The sequence below is a fragment of the Mustela erminea genome, chromosome 7, assembly GCF_009829155.1.
Source record: "Mustela erminea isolate mMusErm1 chromosome 7, mMusErm1.Pri, whole genome shotgun sequence".
Taxonomy (NCBI): domain Eukaryota; kingdom Metazoa; phylum Chordata; class Mammalia; order Carnivora; family Mustelidae; genus Mustela; species Mustela erminea.
Genome location: NC_045620.1, coordinates 4,399,348 through 4,417,049, shown reverse-complemented (window position 1 = coordinate 4,417,049; position 17,702 = coordinate 4,399,348). Strand labels below are relative to the sequence as shown.

The following is a 17,702-nucleotide window of genomic DNA, read 5'->3' as shown; positions in this document are numbered from 1 at the left end:
TTGACAACCATTGTCCCTGAGCAAAAGTTTCTCAACTATTCAAATTCTTGTTCACTGGTACTTGACATGTTACAATTCATTTAATCTTCTAAACCCTTCTGTGAGGTAGGGTTTTTACCATCCCCAGCTTACAGATGAAGACACTGAGGAGCAGGGAGGTTAAGTGACAGGCAGGTCACACTTGCCGTGGGACCTGAACCCAGGCTTCGTGCCTCAGAGTCCGCATCCATCCTGTTCTCCTCCTCAGTGTGCAGACTCTCGTCCTCTTGTAAGGAAACAAAGCCCCTCTTGCCCTCCCATGAGTATAAACTGAAGACAAACTCTGAGATTAAACACAAAAGAGCAGTGGTTACCTTGAATTCACAGTGTCAAACCCTGCTCCATCCCGGGTGGGTGAGAATCTTTCCTCAGTAGAGGAAATAGGTAAATACGGACCTGTACTCCTTTAACACAGGCATAATTCTGGTCTTTGAAGATTCTAGGTGGGTCTGGGCAGTAGGGTCTCCTCAGACTGGACACATGATGATGAGACTGGAGATGGGAAGTTGGTGCAGTCGACAGGTGGAGATTATAGAAGGAGAAATGCGAGTCTCCAGCTTGTGGCTGTTGACGAGGTGGTTGGCATTGGTGTTAGAAGGTCAGGTTGCACTGGGTGGTGAAGGCAAGCGGGCTGCACTTCATTTGGCCTTGGCGGCCTGAGATGTGCCGGTGACTGCCCACACTTGACTGGCTTTGAGTCTGTGGTGGTCACAGTATCTCCCGGCCTCTGCTCGCAAAACATGTTGAAGGCCCCTTTCAGCTTTAAAAGTATGTCTGTTTCTGACAAGGTCTTGAAGAGAATGTTTCCGAACATCTAGTCATAGGAACTTCTGTTGCCGCTTAACTCTGAGGCTGGTCTGGTCCCTTCTTCTCGATCATGCCACTCACCCATGCCCTAGGCTTTTGCTCTTTAACCACCAAAGCAGCAGACACACGTAATAATCCATCCCATTCAGGTGACTTCTTGTATTCTGACAGTGCCGTCCATACAGGAGAATCAACAGTGCCTGGAGAATGGCATCATTTTCTTTCTTTGCAGTAATCTTAATTTGCCTCCTTCAGTAACTTCTTTTAGTACGGAGTAAATTATGAAGCTGACACTTTACTTTTTGGCTAAAAATCCAAGATATGCCTAAAGCTTCTCCTTGAGTGTATTTCTCTTCAGAAACAGAGTCCTGTGCTGTTTAAAGTGATAAATAGGTAGAAATAGCTTCTATATAAAACCAATAAAATAAATGCTGTATTTTGCTCTGCCCATTTTTTTTTTGGGAAGTTAATCGAATAACATCGGTCGTTTATCACTATGCAGCGATATTGGCCATGCCCCATGAGCAGAATATCTTTAAAATATTATCAGACTAGTCTTGACAATAGAAGATTCTTTATCCTGCCAAACACTGATTTCTTGTTTCGTGTTGTTTCATTCTTTCATTTGGCCAACACATTTCCCAAGGCCCTCCCATGTTCCCGGTGCTGTGGGCGCGAACACGAGCTGTCCCTGCCGCTGAGGAGCTCTTTGCTGACTAGGGTCACTGGGGACGCAAATACTGATGACCCAAGTAATGAGTGGCCCCACAGCGACGGCCACAAGTGCCATGGAGACTCAGCTCAACGGGCTGGCTGGCTGCCTGTTGTTTGCAGGACTGACAAGTGTGGGGACGAGTAGATGAGGTAGTTAGCCCCTGAGCCCGAGAAGGGAGGCCTTGCTGCGTGCCATGTTGAGGAGTGTGGACTTGGCCTTGGGAGCAGTAAAGGAGGAAAAGGTTCCTATTCCGGCAGGCGAGAATTCTACCACTGAACCACCCATGCAAGGTTCCTATTCCATGCATTAAGTAGGCAATGTCCGAGATGCATAGATCAGCTTCGGTCACATTTTAATATTCCACTTACCATGTCTTCTGCACAGCAGTCTGCACGTAACTCACCGATACAGAGCTCTGCGTTTGAAAGCTTCTGGGCCTCCCATTTTGTAGCTTCTTGTGATCTTTATGTTTGTGCTTTGGGAAGTACCTGTCATTTGAAAACCTTTGGTTTGGTTAGGGAGGCCTGCTCAGTAGAGGAAAGGAAGACACAGGGTTGGAGTAATGTAGGAGAGGGGCCGGGAGGCGTGGCCAGAGCGGTGGATGGTCCCAGGGTGCCAGGGACCTGGCTGACCCTCTCAAGGGGAAAGCGATGGGGAGCCAGGGCGAGCCTGTTTAGATGCATGGTGTAAAAGGTGCCTGGCCACGTCGTGTGGGTGGGTGGCAGGGAAGAGGGGCTTCTGGTAATGTTTTCTCAGTGGCCTCAAGCCAGTGCCTTCTCCGTGGGATTCACTTTCTCCCTTTGAAAACTGAGGAGGCCGGCCCACAGCACGAGGTTCAGGTCTGCTTACAAGCGCACCCTGCGAAGCCGGACGCTTGACTGCTGCTCCTGGTGTGTCGGGTTGTCTTTGAAATGTGCATTTGCTCCCGTAGGAAGAAGATGGACTTCGGATGAGGAAGACCGCGCAGAGCAGCAGCCCCGTTCCTGCGTTCGCTGCGGCCGGGAAGGAGGAGGGCCCCAGTGCCCGGCTCCTGGCGCTCGTGGTGTTGTTCTTCATTGTTGGCGTCATCATAGGGAAGATCGCCTTGTAGAGGCGGCCGGCGGACGGCGGCTTTCCTGGGTTGATGGCCCGCCGTACCGTGGGCTCTGAATTGACCATAACCATGTGTAAAAAGAAGTTAATGTGTGATGACATCTCACAGGTCTTGCCTTTAAATTACCCCCTCCCTGCGCGTGCGCACGCGTGCACATACACACACACACACAATTATAACGTAACAATCTTTTAGAAAGTGAAAAATGTATAGTAAATGATGGGGGAAAGACTGGTCTTTATTAATGACGAGGGAAACCGTGATTAAATCGTAATGGCATGTCGTAAGTGTCACTTTAAACATTTGTAGCCTTGGTACCTGTGGTGGGTTGATTACCTCTCTCAGAACAAGACACTCTTCCTGCCTGTTGGTGCTGGCCCTTGGGGAGCGGGAGCCCAGTGCGGTGGGAGGGCCGTCCCCTCCACGTAGCAACCCCCGCCCCTGCTCACTCACCCCCGGGCTGCTGCTCCACGTCCTGCTCTGCTCTGCCCCTGGCCGCTGGTTCCCTGGGACTGATGAACGGGGTCAGAAGCCAATGGCGTTGTGCTGCGGCAGCGTTGGATCTGCCCGTCGGGAGTGGGAGGCGGATGCTGACCGACTAGCCCAACACTTTGGAAATCAAAGTCAATGCTTTGTTCTCTTAAAGGGACCAAGCTAAATTACTGTGGGTTTATGTAGCGAGATTCACTTGTTATTCAGAGATGTTTAATGCATATTTAACTTATTTCATGTATCTCATCTCATGTTTCCTTATTGCCACAAGATTATAATTACTTCTGTGGGCTACACATCACCTGTGCCCCTTGGTGCCGGTGGGAGCTGCTGGCATTGCGGCTGGAGAGCTGTGGGCTCCTCTCGGGAGGTTCTCCGGGCCCTGCGTACACGTGGAGGGGTGGTTTGTCTGACTGTGGGAGAAGAGCTGCCAGGAAGGTTTGTCTGTGTGAATAGAGGACAGCCGTCCGAGAGGGGAGGTTCTTAGTGGCAGCAGTCAGCTCTGTTCCCCTTCGAGTGGAGAAGACTGGCCGGGCTTCTGTGTTGTTCCTCATTGCCCCTCCGCTTCCTGTGCTCCCTCCAGCACACGTGCCCCTCGTCTGGTACTGACCTCTCCCGTGTGGCCCTCGCTCGGAGTGGGGCGGCAGGGGCGGCCGCAGACAGAGAACCAGCGGGGTGGGGGCGGGGAGAGGGGTGAGAGTCTCTTCAGGTAATCGTCAAGTAGTGATTGAGAGTTTGACTGTAAATTAATTTTATGCCATAAAAGACCAATCCAATTCTGTTTGACTATGTAGCATCTTAAAAAGGAAAAAAAAAAATAAAGCCCCAGAACTAAGAGTTCTTTTGTCATTTTGTCACACTTGCTATGGGGGGGATTATTATTCTTATGATCTTTGTTATTGTTTTGTCACTGAAAGGTTGGTTCTAAAATGAGCCCTATCAGTGAGCAATCTGTATGTTTAATGATTGAATATATATAATCGTGTGTGTGTGTGTGTGTGTGTGTGTGTGTGGTTGGCTTCAACGGAGAGCATAAAAATAAAACTGCTGAAAATCTTAAGCAGCTGGTCACCCTTGCCCTTCCATTGCTCTGCCCCTGGGTAGAAAGAACTCTCTTCTCTGGGTCCAGAAACCGAGCAGAAGAGACGGGGGACCAGTGTGCTGAGCGCGGCTGCGGGGGGCGGGTGGGTTTGAAAAGACAGAGCCGTCAAAAGGAAGACAGTTCTTAGAAGTCGTCCGCTTGACTCATTCCTCCTGAGCTTGGCTGGGGCGGGAGGGCCTTGGTTCTGGCCCTGAGGATCTGGTCAGGGACCTAGAGCCTGGGAGCTGGGCATCTGCGTCCAAGTAAGTAGCTTCTGTCTTCGTGCGCGGTTCCTGGGTCCCGAGTGCTCACGGTTCCGGAACGTGGAGTGGATCTAGTTCGCAGCCACACGCCTGGTGCTCGGACGGCGTTGAGTGCGTGCATGGGGAGGGCGGCCCAGTAGAAGTTAGGCTCCGGTATTCTCTTGTCCTCGTGGATCCAGGGACTTACGGAACGGGGTGGAAAGACGGTGCCTTCTGGCATTGATTTTCTGTGAGTGGACTGCGGTCTTCCCAGGTGTGGGAGCTGCAGCGAACCGGTCCTGGTAGCTTCCAGCCCCTCACAGCCTCGAAAGGACCAGGGCTGGGAAGGTCTCGGACTGTTCCTCGGAGTGCGGCACGGTCCCGTTTCTCTGGACCAGGACTCCCCAGGCATTTTCTCACGGGGTGTGGCTGTGTGTTCCCATAAAACCTGATGCGCAGGAACAGCTGGTGGCATTTGGCGCAGGATGCCCGAGCTTGCCTGCGCTTGCACTGGGGCGACCGAGTTCTTAAAGACGGCGCCTCGGATATCTGTTCTGTTCTCGAACCTGGCAAGGTACTTTGTGTTTTGTGTATATGCAGGAGACAGCATTCAGCTTCTCAGAAGATGTGGGCCTTTTGTTTGTAGCTGAAAATGAGAATTTAAAACCCACCGTTGCCTTCTTTCTCACTAATCATCCTGTAAGATCTCTCGCTCCTTTAGAGGCTGAGATTCGGCGAACGCAGGTTAGTTTACGGGGCTTTTTGACTGAGCAGAAGAAGGGAGCGCCCCAGGGAGAGAAGGAAGGCGGTGCCGGGGAGATTGGATATTACGTAAATCATCCAGGTGGTAAAGAGCGAGCCGGGAGAGGGAGAGTGCGGCGCAGCACGGCTAAGGGTCAGGGACCGTTTGAAGAGCCACAAACACTCAAAATCTCAAACGTGGGCAGGGATGCACCTTTGGAGTGTCTTTCTTGGAATGACAGGAAAGGAAGCATGACAGTCAGGCAGACAGGTAGATGCACGGTCCCTCCCATGGCCTGGCCTGGCCGAGGAGGAAAGGAGTCAAAGAATCAGAACAAACTGGCCCAGCCTGAGCAGGGCTGACTAAGTGAGCCCTCCCGCCTGCCGCCTCGGGCACCTCTTTACAGCAGCTCGGAGAGCGGTGCCTTTGTTTCAGAAATCTGCCACCGAGCCCACAAATACATAAGGAGGCGTAAGCAATAACAGGGTCCTGTAAATTTTTATGGATTGAATTTTTAAATTGATAATTTAAGCTCCCTCCGCACAATACAGAATGCTTCTTAAAGTACAAATTCTTATTAAAATACAAAGTACTTCTTAAAATACAAAATACTTCTTAAAGGCGGCAGGATGTATTATTTGTAGGTATGAGGACCCGGCTTTATTATTTTTTATCCTTCTAGTTTGCATGTTTTCCTTCTCTCGTCTTCTAAATTGCTGGCACCAGCAGTAATAAATACTGATAAAATCAAAATTGATTTTTAGCAGTGGACAGTTTATGCCTAGAGAGACGGCTTATACCTACATAACACAGAAGTGGGAAAAATGAGGAACCGCCAGTGATCCGTGAAAACCTAAACGCTTTCGAACAAATCCCAGGAACAGAACTGCTATCCACTGATATCAGTGCCGTCTTGCAGGCTCTGCTGGGTCAGATACAACTGAATGCAGTGATAGCTCAGAGCTAAATAGCCTTTCAAATTAATTTGAAAACAAACTGTGTGTGTGTGTGTGTGTGTGTGTAGTATATGTATCATATGTAAGTAGCTTAACATTTTTCAAATGGTGCCTCTATTTTTTGCACACACAAATCTTTATATTTGCAAACTCAGAAATCCATGCCAAAACACAATACCGTTTGTCATTTTCAGTCCCTCCTCTAAACTGGACCATTCACAAGTTTCTGGTTATGGTTTGTGGAATTCTTGGTTTGAAAGGCAAAAACAGGGAGTGAGATGGGGCCCAGGCGTCCCCGTCCCCTTGAGCGTGGATCTGCCGGTCCCCCCCACCCTGGGAGCCTGCCTCAGGTGACGAGGCCGCTGCGCCCTCTGCTGGCGGTGGCCGCTCCCTGAGGGCATCTCGCGGGCTCGGGGGTCCAGGGCGGCCTCCCCTGTCCCTGTCCGCGATCCGTCTGGCTAGAGGAGGAGCAGAACGAGGTCCAGCTCCAGAGTTACGAAGTGACCACCGCGAGGTGTCCGCCCGCAGTTAAGCGCGGGCTCCCCTGCCCTTGGTGCGAGCACTGGCGGGAGGTCGCCGGGACGGGACCTGTCCTGAGAAAGTCCCCTGATGCACAGAGGGGTGGCTCCGGTTCCCACGCAGAGATCTGCTAGGGCCTGTGGTCACCACAGGTGCCACACGTCGAGAGGGGCCCCTCGGGGTGTCCGTGGCCCGACTGGCTTTGTGGACGGCTCGTTTCCTTTTATAACCTTCCTCCGGTGGAACTGCGTTGACATGAACCTCTCGGGGAAAGTAGCTGCTGTTCCAGTGCTGCCTCGGCCTTGTGCAGAGCCCTTCCAGAACGTTCCAGAACGTTCGCTCAAACAGCTGCGATGGGAGGGCGGGGCTGCAGGGATGAGGGCTTTGTTTCGAAAGGGAGGAAATGAAGTCTCCAAGAGGCTACACTGAGCAACTTCTCAGAGCCTCTCATTAGGAACGAAGTGGGTCTCAGGGAGCCCACGGGGAGGCCGGCATGGCCACGGCGGGGTCTGGCCCGTGGTCCCACCCAGACGGGCCGTGCGGAGGCTCTGCTGAGTGAGCTCGCGGGCTCGGGCGCTCCCACCGCTTGTGCCCTCACGTGTCTGTCTTCCCACCTCACGCAGTTGCCCTGAAGATCCAGTGGACAGAATCCGGACACTGAGATGCTTTTTTTTTCTTTTTGAAACCAAACACGCTCAGACAGGGAGGGACAGGTGTGCTTTCCATTTTCTCGTTGCCTGAAGAGCTCTGCCTGATGCTCGTGGGGGGTGCATTGGGGGGAAGGAGATGCCCAGTCCGTCTCGGCGAGCGGGGCACGAGGCTGCTCTCTGCGGGGCTTGGCATAGCTCGTAAATTCAGTGTGAAGCGAGGGCAGTCCATTGAGGTTGGCGTCACAGCAGTGGCCTGCGGGGTTTCAGAACCGCCGAGCTTCTGGGTGCGGACCTCTCCCCGAGTTAGCGCTGCCTTTCTCTGGGAGGGCCTGGGAGGAAGCAAGCCCAGAGGCGGGCTCGGGAGGCCGTGAAAAATGGGCCTCCGGCAAGACTTCCAACCCTCTCACTCCAGCCGCTGAGTCCCGTCTGCCACGCGCACAGTCCACAGGCTCAGCCTCCCTAGAATGTCAGTTTGGGTGCACGGGAGCCCCCCCGCACCGACCCCCTGCAGCGGGATCCAGACCTCCCTCTGTGGGGTGTTAGCGACGTCATCTAGGCCACCGAAAAGTTTTCGTCTTACTACTTTTCATTACGGGGGTATTTTGGAAAATGTAGAAGACGTGAACACACACGAATGGTTGTGTATAATAGTTGCAAGTGAAACCCGCAGAGGTAGATGAGAGGTTGTCTTGGGTAAGATAATTACTTGAGATTTTTTTCCTAATGGAATTAATTCATTAGAAAATATCTGCATTGACTTGGTAGAAGAGGAGGAAAAGCTAGCAACAAGAGCATAGCTGTTACCCGACTTGCCGTGGATATTCGCAGTTGCGATACCTTGGAATGTTGCCACAATATGGATTGCTTTGATTAAAAGATGCCAGTTGCATAAAGCAGGACCATGGGGTAATAGTCTTCTGCCGCTAGATAAATGCTAATGTTCATTTTTAAACCAGGAAACATTGATCCTGTGACAACGCCCTATTAGAATTACTTCGTTAGACCACAGGGTTGATGTCTATTTAATCATTCAGCTAACGGACGTGGGTGCGGGACCACCGTGCGCCCACTGCGTCCCGCTGGGCCCCGGAGTGTCCATGTCCCTCCTGCCCAGCGCTGCAGCCGGCCCCAGTGGATCCCATCTACTTCTTGTTTCCCTTCAGTCCATGCCAAATAGGGTAGACAGATCTGATGATCTGTCAGATCAGTTTCCTTAAGGCTTAGTGCTCGCAAGGATGCATAGCTTTTTGTGACTTAAAACACTAATAAACTAGCATGCTTGCTTCTCATGTCAACTCAGTGGCTTTCCGTGTGATACGAAGAGGTCTGGTTGTTTCTGTGAACTGGACGCCTGCATTGCCGTCTTTCTTTTGTACTTACGAAGTCAACTACATTCAGCTGTGACCTTCCACTGCGGCATTCTTTTAAAACGAGGCTTTTCCCTTGACTCTTGTAGTTGGATTCAGAGGTCAGAATTTATTGTCTGTAATCCCGAGACCATGAGTGCAAGAACCGCTTGCCTTCAACGTTCCCGCGTTTAGCAAACATTTATCGGTTTACCTTCGGTATGTTAGATACTGGAGGAGATGCTGAGGAATTAATCAACAGGAGTGATCTGTTTTTGTGCGTTTCATTCGTAAGCACCCTCAGTAAAGTGCTCCAAGCTTACGTGTAGAGAGCCGACTGCAAAGTACATTTGGTTCTCATGTCTGCTGCTTACTTTTTAAAGAATTTATAAACTGCTGCCGTTGGGAACTTCTCTAAGAAACTTAGAATGATCTATTTAAATGACCCCTTTACCACCTCTCTCCTTTGTGAGTAAAGAAGTCATTTCAATGGCGCACGCCGTCCCCCTCTGCTTTACAGCTTTCTTCCTGTGTCGGGGAAAAAAAAAATCTCTGCAGTTTATAGTGTGTGTTTTCATTCTGACTTCAATGTACATTAACATTTTGGGGGATCGCGTCTTTTAAGAGCTGTCTTACAATGCTATTGTTTCCATAATTTTTCTTTTCTGTATTTTGAGTTGTATTTCCTGTTTTGACTGAGAATTCATTTAAAAAGTTGGTGCAGGAAAGGACTCTACCATCATCCCTTCTGGTTATCTGATATGTAATAAATTCATGGTTTTATGGCTGACTTTACATTTCCCAGAGGGAAGGAGATGTATTTCTGCAGTGTCCAGATCGAAAGAGCTGTTCAGAGCGTGTTCTCACATGTTCTGCCGTGTCGGCCTGATGAAGCCCGCCCTGCGAAGGCGTAAACTTTTGTACTAGCTGTCTCCGCATTCTGGTCAATAAATTCTGTGCTCTGAATATGTTTAAAGGATGCTTCGGTGTAAAATTATTTCGAAGGGATGGCTTAAGAGCATTTGGATATGCTTTAGAGAAAACACCAGAGCCCATCGCCTTGCTCTGCCACTGAGTCTTAGGAACATAAAATCGGTTTAAAATGAAAAATCTTAGATATCTCGTGTGACGGAAACAGACCTCAGGGAACTTCCTCATTTTACTGATGAGGAAACTTGTGCCCGGTGTGGGAGCCAGGCGCATTCTCGTCCTTCCTGCCTGTTGGGGGTGGGTGGGGAGCATTCGTCATGGACTGACAGAGCCCTGGCTGGTGGATGTTGCTAGCAAGTCTGCAAGGTGGGGCAGCCTCTGGCTTTAAGCGGTTGTGGGCAGCTCTCCATCATACGGTGTTATCCGGGTGAAGCGTGAGTGGCAACATTTCCATTTCTTTTGAAGAAGCGACACGCAAACGTTAAGACTTAACACCGGTCCAAGAGACCGCATGAAGATCCACCGGCTCCCCTGCCCCTGCCAGCAGCCCACACACCCACCGCTCTTCTCCAGAAACTCCGGAATGTCCCATTTCCCGTTTGCCTCTTTCCGGAGATCCTCTCCGCACATGTGTCTGAGCACACACCAGCCCGTGTCCCCTTACACACAGAGGGCAGCACATGGAGCCTGCCCTGCCCTGTCATGACTGTTTTTTGACTTTGTCACATGTTGGAGATCATTTCCTGTCCACACACATTTTCTTGATGGCTCTGTCGTTTTTCTCTGTGATGTGCCCATAATTGACTGAACCAGTCCTCCACAGAGGTGCACGTCCCCTGTTGCTAGTCTTGGCTGCTACAAACACAGCTACAGCGGGACTCCTGCCCACGAGCGGGAATAATGGGGCACAGTTCCTCGGGGTGCCTGCATTTAAAATTTGATCCCGTGACTTCCCCACTGGGTTTCGCGGAGGACATGCCAGCTCTGTTCCAGCACCGTCTGCCCGTCCCCCGCCCACTGCTAGCACGTTGCCATGTCAGATTTTTGCCTTTCTTTGCTCATCAGGAAAGGGCACACGGTTTCTTGGCTTCAGTCCCCATTTCTTTGCATGAGGTTGAGCCGCTTGTTCGTGTAAAGGTTGTTTGACCACACACGTGATGATCAGGAATGAAGGACGTTCAAAGGAAGGGGAGTCTTAACCACGGAAAGGGCCAGGGGTGAAACAGCAGAAATGCAATTGTAAAGGGGTACATTTACGAATGTGGAAATAGGAATGTACAGTATTTTGGTCCTGGGAAGAGCACTTGCCGCAGAGGATATAGAAATGGATTGGGCGGGGGGCGGGGGTGATAAATAACACTTTATTGCCAAGTGATCAGGCTCTCGTTCCTGACCTCTGCTAGTGACGTCCTGATGGCCTTAGTCTAATGAGCCTGTCGTCTTGCTGCCCAGGGGTCCTTATCACAGAGGCCGTAAGTGAGGCACATTTCAGTGTTCCAGACCCCAGGGGGTTCTGGAAGAGGGACTAGAGATGGTGGTCATCCTTAAAGCTGTGAAATAGAGGTGTTTTCTGCTCAGCAGTCACAGGAGCTGTTCTGGCATTATCTGTCGTGAGCATCTCGTTATTAGCGCATCAGGAAGACAGACACCGTCTGGGAAGTTGCCAGGGTCCTGTGATGGGGGGGAGATGAGCCCTGCCAGAAACAGATCCCCCCGCCACCGAATCTGCACTGAGAGTGGAGGCTTTCCCTTGTCCAAGTAGAACTTCTCTTTGTTTTCTTAGCAATGCTTGACCACTAAAATCACTTGAAAGAAAAAAAGAGTAAAAATGTCGAGAAACACATAAGTGCTACAGACTTTTCGAAGAACGGACCTTTATGCTACTTCAAAAACGTTACGAGAATGTGTACGGCAGGCAGGAGGCTTTTGAAAGTCAAGCCAAGACCCATTGTTCTATCTCGACCCCAGCCTTGCAGTCACAGTGCCCGACCTCAGTGCGGCTCCAAAGCACAGGAAGTGTTTCCCGTTCGTAATGGTAAAACCACCCAAAGGTATCTCTCCACTCGCTGAGAGCTCACGGCTGGTGCTTTGGGCATTTTCTCCCTTGTTTCCTTCAGTCTCAGACTCTGAGGACGAGTCTGATTTGTACAAACTCAGCTGCTCCCTCTCCCCGACCCTGGGATGCCTGCTCCACCAACCCTGTCCCCCAAAGCATTTTGATGCCTCTCTTGCCATAGTCTGTCCATACTGGATTGAAAGCAATTTGAAGGGAAGTTCTAGGTTTTGTTGTTGGATTTGGTTTTGCATTTTTTTAAAAGTTTTTTTATTGAAAGTCCAGCTAGCCAACAGGCAGTGTTACGTTAGCGTCCGCTGTTAATACGGAGACTCAGCACTCCCATTCATTGCCCGGCACTCATCACAAGTGTGCGTCTTCATCCCCATGCCCCCGCCTCCTGCCCCTTGAGAACCGCCTTTGTGTTCTCTGTAGTTAAGAATCTGTTTCTTGGTTTTTCCTCTCTCTTTTTTACCCCTGTTGTTCATTGTTTCTTAAGTTCCACATATGAGTGACATGATATGGTAGTCGTCTTCCCCTGAAATACGTTGTTGAGCACAATATTCTCTAGCTCCATCTTTGTCACTGCAAGTGGCAAGATTTCACACTTTTTTTGTGGCTGAGTAACGTTCCCGCATATGCATACACCACATTTTCTTTATCCGCTCCTCTGTTGGTGGACGCTTGGGCTACATTCACAATTTGACTATTGTAAGTAGTGCTGCTGTAGGCATCGGGGTGCACGTGTCCCTCTGGATTCGTGTTTTGGTGTTCTTTGGGTAAAAACCGAGTATGGCAGTTGCTGGGTCCTAGGGCAGCTCTATTTAACTTCCCGAGGCACCTCCATGCTGTTTTCCACAGTCGCTGCACCAGTGTGCATTCCCACCCACCGTGCATGAGGGTTCCTTTTTCTCCACGTCCTCGCCAACACGTCTTGTTTCTTGGGTATTGTTGAGTTTAGCTGTTCTGACAGGTGTGAGGTGGCATCTTGTTGTGGTTTTGACTTGCGTTTTCCTGGTGTTGAGTGATGCGGAGCCATCTTTTCATGTGTGATGTGTTTTGCGGCATTTTTCATTTTACCTTCTACCAAAGCATTTCATGTGCATCGTATAAAATGCCAGATAGTTCTAACAGGCTCATAGTGAAAACCAGCAGACCCTCCTGGCCCTGTGCTTCCATTTCCGGGAGGAAGCCATGTTAGCGCTTTCTGTCTTCTCATATTAACATCTATATTTCTCAGTTGTGTGTTTATATTACCTTTTCTTTCACTTCTAGATATTATCTGTTGACTTCCTTCTAAGGAAGGTAAGGAAGTGGCTCCAGCAACCTTTCTCTCCACCCTTGTCTCAAACATAGTCTCCTTCCCCTCCCCCTCATAGTGTTATGTCATGATTTTTGGCTATGTCAGTATCCTTTTGTTTGATGGAGACTTAAATATTGTTCACAGCAAGGTATTGTCTGTTCTGTGATTTTATTTCCCTTTTATACTTAATCCTGCACCTCTCCACTGCTTACTTTCTTACATATCTTTCATTAATTCAGCCCCAGACTCTGACAGACGTGTAAGAGCATTCACACATTTGGTATACTATGATTCTTATGTATTTTCTCAGGAAGGTCCCTCCTAGAGAGCACCCTGTTCTCTTGCTACTCTGCACTTGATCTTAGCCAAAAGGCCGAGAAGCGATTCTCTTGCTACTCTGTGGACTGACTGGCCTCCAGAACTGCTGCCTGACTTTTATCCCAGGAAGGCCCTTTCTTCACCATCATCTGGGGAATTCCCTGTGTTCTCTTCTGGGTGGATCTCCTGTTTCCTGGATCTCTAGCGTCTTCATTCTTGTTTTACCTCCTGCTTGCGGTGGAATACATCCTCAGGCTGGTTTCTGAGAAAGGAGCATGTGGGAGATAACTTTTCTGAGAAGGTTACATATCTGAACATGTTCCATTCAGCCCTCTCACTAAACTGATAGTTGTACTGGGTATAAAAATCATGTTCAGGATCCCGAGAATGTTTGCTGATTGCCAGCTTCCAGTGTTGGCCTTAAGAAGGTTAATGCCATTAACTCCTGATGCTTTTTTTTTTTTTTTTAATTTTTAGAGAGAAATTCAGCTTTAATTTCCAACTTTCTCTTGCTTTGTCTGTCATCATATTCAAAATTTTCAAGAATTCTTTCCTTTCTAAATACTAGTATTTGTTTTTTAACAACCTGCTTTTGCTAGATAGTTTATATTCTTTTCACTGAGGATATTCTAGTTCCTTTTTTTTTTTTTTTTTGTTCTTGTTCTGTAAATAGGAGGGACTGAAAAATGTTGATGGTCTTTAAAAGGTTAGCATTGTTTTCACCCAGGGTGGTGTAGGTCTTTTTGTTGTTCTGTCCTCTGCATTATCTGCTTCTTACTGGTTACTTTGAGTGTTTTTTAAGTTCATTTATTTATTTTTCAGTAATCTCTACACTCAGTATGGGGCTCTTACTAGTCTCTTTGGGTTGGGTTTTCATCTCTAGCATTTTGGAGGCTTTCCTTAAATGCCTGGTAACCCTTGAATGTCCTTTTATGTATTTATGAGTGAGGCCCTGAAGAGCTATGTTTGTGTAGGTGGGATTTGCTGGGTTTTGGGTCTCTGTGCAAGCGAAGGGGCTGGGGACCGCTCAGGTGCCTCCTCGGGGGAACTTCCAGCTGTCAGTATCTGCAGTTAGTTCAGTATGGGCTCGTTTCTTGGGAATCTTCCTGTCTCCTGCCTGGCAACAGAAGCCTGGCCGCTATTTCTCAAGGAGAAGGAGGCTGTGCAACCCAGCCATTTAATGGGTAGAATTTTCTTTGATATCTCTATTTTTAGTGTGACACCTTGCTCTGGATGGTCTCCTAAGTCCAGACATCTGTTTGACCTTCTGGTTTCATACAGGGGTTGGGAAGAGGATCTGGGGATAAAACTCCTTTGTAGACTTTTGGATAGTCCTGTTTTCAGCCCCAGTGCTCTCCTACCCCCAGACTTCTTGGACCACTGCTTCCTAAGACTTTGGGGGCATGAGTGGACTTGCTTCTGACCCCTGCCCCGAAACTGGCCAGGCAGCACCTTTCTCCCTGCTGTCTGTCACCTCTCAGCTTGTTGCCCATGAGCCCTCCAGACTCTGGAAGTTTGCTACCATCTCTTCTTGACTCTTCTCCTTTCCTGTGTATCCGTGTGACCTTGTGCCTCTATTCCTTTCCCAGAATTTACTGGGGGCTTCGGAAAGAAGTAGATGTGAAAGTGTGTGCTCCCCCTGGCCTGTGCCCGGTACTCAGTACCTACGTGGAATTCTTAATAAACTGACTGTTGATGTTAACAGTGCTAATGACCAAGAAAAATAAGTTTTCTGTTAATTATTTTTATCCTGCGGGATTGAAAAAAATACCAAGTGTAGGAGTGAGAGTAGCAGATTATTAATTAATAACCCTTAGGAAGTAAATCCGGCATTGCTGGGAGAAGACCCATCCTCCCAGAGAGTTTTGTTTCAAGCCATTCCTCTTATAAAATGACATTGCTGCTTCGTGAATCTCCTGCCAGGCGTGGACCTTCCAGGTGTTCGAGTTCGTTTTCCTGGTGAGGAAACTGCAGCCGGGCGCTCTGTAGCTAAGGACGTAAAGTCTTAGGTGCCTGCACAAGGCTGAGGGTCTCCCCGTCTCCATGACCTTGATACATGTGAAACCTGAGGGGGGCTGTCAGGATCCTGCCGATGTCAGGCTGTGTGGCCCCCTATTCTGGGACAGCAGCTGGCCCCAGTACCCTTCCTAGGAAGAGCCTGGGTAGGAGAAAACAGATGTGCTCAAGTTCACAGCTCTGGGCTCTGCTCTGCCAATCTTATAATAATAATAATAATGATAATCAGTGTCAAAAATTCCAAGCCAGATTTAGACAGAGTATGTGGCTGTCCTCTGGCTGCTTGAGTTCATAGCCTCCAGTCAGCCTTCAGAGGGTTTACTCCCCCAGCCCGTGTTTACTGAGCTCCCGCTGTGTGTCAGGCGCTGTCCACATGCTGGGGGCGTGGTGGGCGACAAGATGGACAAGGGCGAGCCGTCAAGGGACACCTAGAGGAGAGAGGCCGACGATGAGGAAGTGAAGCTCAGGGTCCTCCATGGTGACTGGTGAGACTAAGGTGCTGAAGCTTTCCAGGCAGTGGGGGGTTGAAGAGAAGGCCCTGATGGGTGGGGGCCCAGGTTAGCCCTCGGTCCTCACACCCGGCTAGTGGGGTTTGTGTGAGGGGGATCGGTCCAGGCGCTCAGGCCAAGCTCACCCCCACGGAGCGGAAGCGGCCCCCCAAGCCCTCCTGGGGCCCCACTGATGGCCCTGATGCGCCTCCCCGCTCCTCTGCATCAGGAGCTGCCGCTCCCCACACCGCCCGGTCCTCTCCAGCCTCCCTAATGCCTGAGTCACCAAGGCCCCATGAGACCGGCCTGAGTGCAGCAGAGCCCGCGTCACTGCAAGCTGCTCTTTCTCAGGCCGGGAGCACCATGGGGAGATTAAACACATTCGCTTAGAAGAAGCAAAGAAATAGCTTCTTTTGATAACCAGCATCTGTTAGTTAATGGGCCTCCGAGAGCTGTATACAATTTAAACTTTTTATTAAAAAAAAAAAAAAAAGAAAGCCTCATTTACTCTCCTGGGAGCTTGCACTATGAAATTATAAACTGCATGGGTTTTTTTTTTCCCTTCCCTTTTAAACGTGACTGAACACGGAATGGAGAACATTAATTTTGTTTTTGTTTTGTTTTGAACTAGAAGTATGGGTTTTACTTTCCCCTCTGTTGATTAAAGCTATCTTGGGTTTTATGCGGAGGGTTCTCCAAGGAGCCAAGAAAGGGGCCAGAAGGCTGGTGTCTGCAGGCTTCTCCCCCAAACCCCTTGGCCCCCTGGGTCCTCAGATGACGCCTTCTGGTTTCAGCCCAAGGGGAAAGGGATTGTTGTCTTTTCTCTAGCCGTGATTCTTTCTGTCGGCGTCCACTGCTCCAGAACCAAGAGGCCCTGGGAGGGAGGGCACCTCGGTCCTGTCAGGAAGACTTGAATTTGAAATGACTCATGCTTTGCCCCATGAAGCAGCTCTGACTTCCTTTCCCCAAATACAGTCAAGGAGTCCCACTCTTATAAAGGGAACTGGAACCCTGGAAGGACACCCCAGGACAGATGTGCAGCCCTCGGGGTCTGGGGCCCGGCTGCTGGCGACCTTGGGCAAAGCCCATTCTCCTCTGTGAGCCTTTAGCATCCCCAAGAGCAGAGATACACCCCTCACCTTCTGGGGTGCCCACCCACCCGCCCTGCTACGCCTGGAGGGGTACTATGCCAGCCATGTGCCTGTGTCCTCGTCGTGGGTCTTGGTGTGAGGATTAACTGGGACCGTAAACATTTGTTTCCTCGATTGTGGTTCTGAGCATGTTCAAGCTCTGCTGGAGAAGATGGCAGAGACTGACTTGGTCCTTCCCTGTTGCACCGAGCGTACGGGTGTGGTAGAGGAGGCGGAGAATAAGCAAGAACCGATGAGGTCATCTCCGACGGTGAGCAGTAAGCGTTAGAAAGAAGGGTCCTCATGATGGGATGGGTGGACAGACAGAAGGACAGAAGGGGAAGGGAGGCTGCCATTTGGGGGTACTGATGGCTGACCTCCCTAAGCAGGTGACATCTGGTCTGAGACTTGAAAAGGTCAAGCTTCTGAGCATCTGGGGGATGAGAAGCAGCAGTGACACATGCAAAGGCCCCGAGGTAGGGAAATAGTTTGTTGCAATCCAGAGCCAGAAGGAAGGCCAGTGCGGCCTGTGTGGGGGGAGGCACGGCTGGACCTTGCAGACAGCACTGACCCAGGAGCAGGGATTTTCTTCCCAGTGCATTGGAAGTTTCCAGAGAATTTGCAACAGGGCAGGGCAGTTGCCTGAACCGAAGGGGCGTAACAGAGAGCCAGGGTTAACCTCCACTGGTTTTATTCTCTTTCACACATTCCCTGGAAGACACTTCACTTCTTTTCTTTAGAACCGTAATCCCCTTGGTTGACTTTAATAACCGGCAAGAACA

At 49.9% G+C, this 17,702-nt stretch overlaps 1 protein-coding gene across 2 annotated transcripts in view; it reads left to right on the top strand.

Annotated features, from left to right (window-relative positions):
• Window positions 1-9,658, top strand: part of VAPB (VAMP associated protein B and C) — a 57,786-nt gene extending 48,128 nt beyond the window's left edge. For both annotated transcript variants that reach the window (XM_032350219.1, XM_032350218.1), the window contains one exon: window positions 2,493-9,658. In XM_032350219.1, the coding sequence (XP_032206110.1) occupies window positions 2,493-2,651 (159 nt within the window). In that variant the 3' untranslated portion in view covers window positions 2,652-9,658. The remainder of the gene's footprint in view (window positions 1-2,492) is intronic.
• Window positions 9,659-17,702: the final 8,044 nt, after the last annotated feature.